The 7396-nt window shown below is 37.9% G+C and overlaps 1 protein-coding gene across 13 annotated transcripts; it reads right to left on the bottom strand.

The window, feature by feature from the left end:
- Positions 1 to 776: 776 nt before the first annotated feature.
- On the bottom strand, positions 777 to 7104 carry LOC126262803 (E3 SUMO-protein ligase ZBED1-like). Of its 13 annotated transcripts, none has more exons than XM_049959642.1 (9): positions 6589 to 7104; positions 4666 to 5667; positions 3887 to 4555; positions 3736 to 3808; positions 3493 to 3563; positions 3287 to 3379; positions 3112 to 3165; positions 2943 to 3013; positions 777 to 2738 (listed from the first exon to the last, which is right to left on the bottom strand). In XM_049959642.1, exons 2-3 carry the CDS (start codon positions 5515 to 5517, stop codon positions 3902 to 3904), a joined length of 1506 nt encoding a protein of 501 aa, XP_049815599.1. In that variant the 5' UTR covers positions 5518 to 5667; positions 6589 to 7104; the 3' UTR covers positions 777 to 2738; positions 2943 to 3013; positions 3112 to 3165; positions 3287 to 3379; positions 3493 to 3563; positions 3736 to 3808; positions 3887 to 3901. The 13 variants fall into 13 exon arrangements, with proteins under 13 accessions (XP_049815599.1, XP_049815600.1, XP_049815601.1 ...); XM_049959643.1 differs by having other exon boundaries at positions 777 to 2735; positions 2943 to 3028; XM_049959644.1 differs by having other exon boundaries at positions 2943 to 3028.
- Between the last annotated feature and the right edge of the window lie 292 nt (positions 7105 to 7396).

Consider the following 7396-nt stretch of genomic DNA (forward strand, 5'->3'; position numbering starts at 1 on the left):
CAATACTCAAGGCATTTCAGTAAGTTTAAAATCCCTAGAAAGTATTAACATGTTGCATACACACTACTACACTTTACTTCATAGCTTTCCATACTATGTATGAGACAGCAAGTATTTGTGCTCACAGTAGTGCCACAAATTGACATTTCTTGAGAAGGTAGGAGATGTGATACATGTATCACTTGAGATAAGTTTCCTATCCTGCCCCAAAATTAAAATATATTCTTACAAGATTACTGCACAGCTGTTTAATTTCTGTATGTTCTATGTAAGACACCTATGTTCATGAGACAGTAATATCACCTCAACAAAGACAGATTACCATATTTGTACATAAAATATATCCTAAAATGGTAGTAAGTGCTCGTCTTTGAGCTCATGGGTTTTCAACAAATTACTTAAAGAGTACAGGGAACAAAAGGAAGTAAGATAAGTTAAAACAAAAAATGGTAACCAACACAAATGTATGTACATGTGAGATCAATTTTATTCTGACTTTTCCACAATGATATGGAACACTTAAAACATTGCAGCATTATGAATAAATATTTAACATGTCAGAGACTGAGCAGAAACTCAGATTGGAAATGGCAGGTAATCTGCCATGGCCTATTCAGGGGAACCAACAAAAGTATTTGCCTAAAGGAATTTAGGGAACCCACATAAAATGTAAATCTGGATGTTCAAACAGGTGAAGGATCCCAATGCACCTGAATGCAAATTCGGTGCCATAACCACACTGCAATTTTCTCAGTAATTTAACATGTGACCACAAATACAAATGTATAAACTTTTTTATTTCATCCAAGAACATCTCAACATAATACAACAAACATCAATAATTCAAAATTTGGGAATACACACAATGTTTAAAGGATCTCTTTAAGGTTGGGACAGGTGGTCAGCCGTGGCCTTGATGAAGGAACCATCCCGGCATTTGCCTTAGCGATCCAGGAAAACCACGGAAAACCCGAATCAGGATGGCCAGACAGAGCGAACCCCATCCTCCCGAATATGAGGTCAGTGCTGTTAATAGCTACACTGCCTCATTCGGTTGTTACCTATTGTACAATGTTCTGATTTACATGAAAATAGATCTTACAAGTAGCAAAAATAATGATTAAATATATACACAATTACATATGCAATTACACTTTAACATTGTTCTTTATCACTTTACACAAACAGACCACACAACACTTTGTTCACGGAACTTCAATAAACTGCCAGAGGCTGCTTCAGCAGTTGCTGCATATATGAGAAGTTATCTGAAACAGAAGAGCAGGAAACAAACAGCAGAAATATCCTTGTCTAAAGACACTTTAGAAACAACATAAAAACTTGCAGCAACTACTTAGCTGACTCACATTAGTAGTAAACATATTCACTCAAGGCATGTCTAGCAATTAATTTAATATGTTCTTCAAACTTCTATATGTATGCTGATAAAACTACACTGTAGTGTGTGACCACAATGAAACTAACAATGTAAGGGATATCTTTTACACAAATTCTGGGATGTTAACATCTGAATAGCTGTTCTCTGCAAAACACTTTTTTATAGTTGGAGGGTCCAGCATGTGAAGCAAGATACTGAAACTTGTTAAAGACTTACTGAAATTTATCTTTTGATGCAGTTTTATATTTGAAGTTAACATTTAAATACCTCAGATAATGACTGACTTTTTCAGTATACAAAATGTCCATGAAAGCCTCTAATAATAATTCCATGTCCCACAATGTCATTTCATTTTTTAAAGAGTGGAGCCCCTCCACACTGCCACTAGCAAAAGTTCTACAATCACCTCTACATAGATTAGCTTTTTAATCAATACAGGTCCATCAGGAGATAGAAAATGGATGAAAAATGTAACAAGAATTGAGATTTTAAGGGCAGAGGGCAAAACATGTCATGGCAAGCACCAAGGGGAAAAAATCCTCCACAACTGTTGGACAGGTAGTAAGAGCAGTAGCGGATATCTTGCTGTCTGCAGCAGATCATGCAAGGGTAGGTCACATTAGTAAGTGGTTACCATGCAGTTTGATACTAGTGTTATAACCACCTGCACATCAGTACAAATGCATGTTGGAGCACATCAGGCTACAGTGGGAAAGGCCAGTTGCACCCTTTCTGTACTCCAACCTACTTACATTTAATGCCCGATTTAATAAAAATTATACTCTTCCATTTCTGGCACCCTTTCTAGAATACAAACTAGCAAAATTATGAGAATTTGTTGTGTTCCACCAAAAAACTTCTGTGTTTTCCAAATGAAATTAGTATTGAGCACAAGAGGTTTCACCAATTCACGTTTGGCATTTTCAGTGGTATTCCTTTCGGTCCTATTCAAAGAAACCATTTCTTCCAGTAAATATTTCTCAGCAGGTAACATATACTGCAAGTCTACAAAGGCTGAAGTGTTGTTATCATTACAATAAAACAATTTCAGTTAACATCTGAGGAAAATAGCATATATTAACAATAATATATGGCTTAGTGTTAACACACATTAAACTGATGTCAGTATTATTTTAAGAAACTTGAAATTCAAAATAATTAAATGTCAGAATGGGTGCTACAGCTAACAATTTTTAAGTAAAGCAGAAAACAAAATGCTACTGTACTTACAAACTTTGAGGTGCCACATGCCTCGACACAGGCTACCAATAACCCACAAGTATTTTTGACATCTCATGCCTCACAGGTACTAAACTGGATTGCAATCTGATGATTGCTGCTATCAACATGAAAGATAATATAGTTGTATCCAGTGACCAAATTTCAAAGCCGATACTGAAATTAAGTTCTAAGTTACAAATTCCAGTATTTACATATACATCACTGGTAATCCATTCACGTGTCATAACATTAAACTCAGTGCAAATGTACCTCCATTTTAAGTGAAAGGTCAAGTTTGCCATTCTATGCAAAACACTATTACCTCATACTTCAAGTTTGCCTCGATAGGACTGTGTAACATTTGCTGCTGCTGGAAGACTATCGGAGCCATAACTGGAACAAAGAGCTCTGAGTTACCACCTGCCAATATAAACAAACTTCAATTTTAAACTGAAGGTGAAATATGTCATATGTATTCAAACCACTACCACATTATTCTTCAAGCTTCTCGCATTATGGCTGTGTGCTGCTGCTGACTTCTGGAGCTGTAACAGGAACAAAGAGCTTTGAGTTACCATTTGCCAGTTTACTCTTAAGGACTGTGACTGTACCTTCATTTTAAGTGAAAGGTGAAATTTCCCACACATGTATCCAAACCACTAGTACCTTATTCTTCAAGTTTCCCGTTTTATAACTGTGTGACATCTGCTGCTGGTGGCGGTTTTCTGGAGCTAGGGTGGCGGTTTTCTGGAGCTATAACTGGAACAAAGTTCTGTGTGTTACTGACTGCCAAACTATATTACACACTTCAAATGTATCTGCATTTTAAGTGGAAGTTGAATTTCCCACACATGTGTCCAAACCACTAGTACCTTATTCTTCAAGTTTCCCATTTTATAAATGTGTGACATCTGCTGCTGGTGACTGACTTCTGGAGCTATAACTGGAACAAAGTGCTCCGACTTACTGACTGACAATATACATTAAATACTTCAACACAAAACCACTAGTACTCTTTTAATGTAGCATAACAAATATATGCTATGCCCTACAGTTATATCTCCATTTTAAGGGAGAGATCAAATCTGCCAAAAATGTACCCAAACTAGAATTACCTTACTGTTATAATATCCCAAGTATTAAACGGAGACTCATCTGCTGGTGTTGGTGTGCCTCTCGAATCCACTACTGAAACAAACATCTAAGATAAGAAAAGCATATTTTGGGACCAGTAATCTCTCATTAAATACAATAAATAACACGTACCCTGTAACAGGAAATTCAGGAGTTAGTGCTGTTCATATTTAGAAATATAAGTTTTTCAACTTTGGACGCCTTCAGCCGTGTTCGCCTTTCATTTATAATGATACCAGTTTTAGAAAATATTCTTTCGCACGGCACAGAAGTGGCCACTATATTGAATTTTTCCCTCACCACTTTAGCAACATTTGGGAAAATATATTGATTTTCACGCCACCATGCCAGTGGATCCTCACTTCTACTAATAACTGGGCTGTCCATGTACCTTTGTACTTCCACAATAGCAGCTGACTGAGGAGTGCCCTGGGGCTGTGTTGATTTTATAATTGCATCATAGACACCCCATACTGACAAGGGATCAGTGGTGGTTGAAGTTGACACAGTTTCATGGCTCTGGCCTGTGTTTGTCAGTCTTCTGTTACCCATCTTTTGTGCTACTAGTTCAATAAGCTGTTTCTTTGCATTATCTGCTGCAACTCGGCTTTCAAACACAAGAGATTTAAAGCGTGGATCTAGTAGAGTGGCTACTCCTATAGATTTGCTCATCTCTACATTGTGGAAACGGTCCTTCAGGCCTTTTGTTAATTCTTCAATGATAGTCCTTGTCACACTGTTAAATGGCCTTTTCAAAAGTTCTGCACACACTGATAATAATCCCCTTGTCAGAACAATAACCTGAAAATTGGAATAAGTTCAATATAACACAAACAGTACAATATCTCAGAAATGATTATGCCATAATACCACAGCTAACATTTTAGCAAGAAAAAAGCTGCTTAACTTACTTGGCTGCCAGTAGGATATGACTCAGCACTAAGCTGTGTTGAAACCTGTGCAAATGGCTTCAACACAGAGCAGAGTTCTGAGCAGATGTTCCATTCCTCATCTGTCAGTTGTTCAAAATCAACTGTGCATAGTACAAGTGAAGTCTTCACCGCATCTTTAATTTCAACTATTCGCTCCAACATACACAGAGTAGAGTTCCACCTTGTTGGCACCTCCTGCACCAGTTTCTTAACATGACCTGCCCCATTATTTTGTTGGTATGTCAGCAGTCTTTCTGTTGCCTTGCAGCTTCTCTTGAAGAATGCTACAATAGTTTTCACTTTCTGCTGAATTGACACAAAATGTTTTAGTGCATTCTGAACAATAAGATTTAGTGTATGTGCATAGCACCCAAAGTGTTTCCACTTTAAAATGGATACTGCATTTTTAATATTTGGTGCATTATCCGTCACAACCAGCAAAACTTTGTCTGTCAGCCTGAAGTTATCTGTCATGCCTATTAGAGATACCGACAGATTCGGAGCAGTATGTGCACCAGAGAATTGGGAACATCCTAACAACACAGATTGCAAGGTGAAATCTTCAGACACAAAATGCCCTGTTACCGCCATGTAACCTTCATTTGCTGCCGATGTCCAGCAATCTGTGGTCAAACAAACTGTCTTCGCAGGTGACAGTTTGTCTACCACTTTCTCCTTTGCTGCTGTGTATGCTGCTTGCAGCATTACATCTGAAATATGCTTCCTGCTTGGTAACTCATAACCAGGATTAAGGGCCCGCACAAAACCCCGAATCTTCAACGACTGAAAATGGTTGGAAGTCTTTAGTGAAGAGCTGAAGAAGTTGCCCATCTATCTTCTTTTTCTGGTTCACTCCGATCCTTTTGGAGAGGTACGATGTCATAGAACTTTGAACACCTTGCTGCATTGAGGGGGCTGGAGCAGCTCGCTCCTCTTCCACACTACTGGTGCCAAGGATCACCTCTACAGGAAGGGTTTCACCTACAGAAAAATAGGTTTCATATCAGCATAAGCACAATAGAAATGATGCCATATTTTTGTTGATATATATTACATTGTTTGCGTACAGTATTCTACATAGTACTTGCAGCTTGAATATTTACTTCATACAAGTTGACAATTGACTCAGTTTTAGTAATGACTATAGCTTCAAGTTTCTTCTTAAATCCTAGCAACACCAACACATTTTCATTTTCAATAATGTGTATTGGGGGGTACTGTATTTCCACGCTAAAAAAATATCTTAATTGTTGTTGACATATCATATTTTAAACAAATACTGATGTATAAGTAGGGCCCTGAACTTCAAAATATTCAATATCACTGTCACTGGAAAGTCACATGTACGATTAACGTGTCAAATTTTTGGGTTAAGTTTCACCACAAAATTTAAAACATTTATGGAATTCAGTTGAAGACTCCATTAAAAACAATTATCCTTTTCAAAATTTTAAAATATGAAACAGTATCTAATTCCTCCTCCCCCCCCCCCCCCCATCGTCAGGGTTACAAACAAATGATACACAGGAATGAGCACTGATACAATCCGCTATCCGATTAGTTACTAATAATTGCGAGACGACAGTTCATATATCACACAGTGGCATTTTATTAGCACTATCGTTATTACACCTGTAACAATAACTTCGAATTAAATAATTAAGTATTCCGGCACCATATGCAACATAATTTAATGTTTGAAAATGTCAAGGCAAACAGGTGCGGTGGTATCGACAGCTTAAGTAATCACGACAAATGAAAACTTGTGTGTAAAAATTCACAAAGCACCACACTGTATAGCATGCTCTTATCTTAAAAAAATTAATAAAATAAAAAAATAAATGATTATGCATGCACTGAAATAACCGTAATTGCAATAAATATATTTATTTCATTACTCACCCAAATCTAGCTCCGAAGGTCTTTGTGAAGAGAAATTCACAATTAAATGTGATTTCTGGAGATGTTTCTTTAAATTCGTCGTCGTCGATTTGTACGATAATTTCTTACCGCACAAAGTACATTTCGCAAACTCTCGATCAAGAGTTTCGAAATATGACCACATTTCGCTTGTCAGATTCCAGTTATTTGCCATCCCCTCTCCCCGATGGCCCGTAGCAGTACGAAAATATTTGTTCGCTCCAGTTACTACCCTCTCTGGAAATAACACCGGGATCTACGACCTTTAACTGAAGTCACCGAGTCAGGAACGTCTAGACACACAGTTATTCCGTTACCAGCTTCCACGTTACCTGTGGTGGTAGCCCGATAACTGCCAGAGAACTAGAACTGCGAGCCAATAACGATAACTGCCAGAGCAGAATACCGTTCTCTGACAGTTATTTCCATAGTCGCTCGAATTCCTTAGTAACTCTCCTTGTACTACCCGTCCAAGCTAAATTAACACGTAAGGCGGTGGATCAAGGGATCGACTGTACTTGTTAATGCCTGTACTGCAGCTCCTATCAGCCACGGCTCGGACATTAACTTTATTTAATTGTTTATGCTAAAAGTAACGAAGGCCCACGAAATAGTACACAGTTCTTATCAACAGATGGCGCGCAGTCTCACAGTTATTCCCATGGTCTATAGAACGCCTTCCAAATGCGCAGTACGATCTTCGGTCAACAGATGGCGCGAGGCACTGTTGATACTAAACAGTTATTGAAATAACTGCCAGAATCAGAGGAACGGTTATCGCAGTAACCGT

The sequence above is a fragment of the Schistocerca nitens genome, chromosome 6 (assembly GCF_023898315.1).
Source record: "Schistocerca nitens isolate TAMUIC-IGC-003100 chromosome 6, iqSchNite1.1, whole genome shotgun sequence".
NCBI lineage: Eukaryota > Metazoa > Arthropoda > Insecta > Orthoptera > Acrididae > Schistocerca > Schistocerca nitens.

What these genes read in the sequence shown, in the direction of transcription:
- LOC126262803 (XM_049959632.1), bottom strand. Translation starts at nt 5,517, where the DNA reads ATGGGCAACTTCTTCAGCTCTTCACTAAAGACTTCCAACCATTTTCAG. An exon ending in CATATCCTACTGGCAGCCAA is followed by an intron (nt 4,556 to 4,665) that starts GTAAGTTAAGCA and finishes TCCAATTTTCAG; the next exon opens with GTTATTGTTCTGACAAGGGG.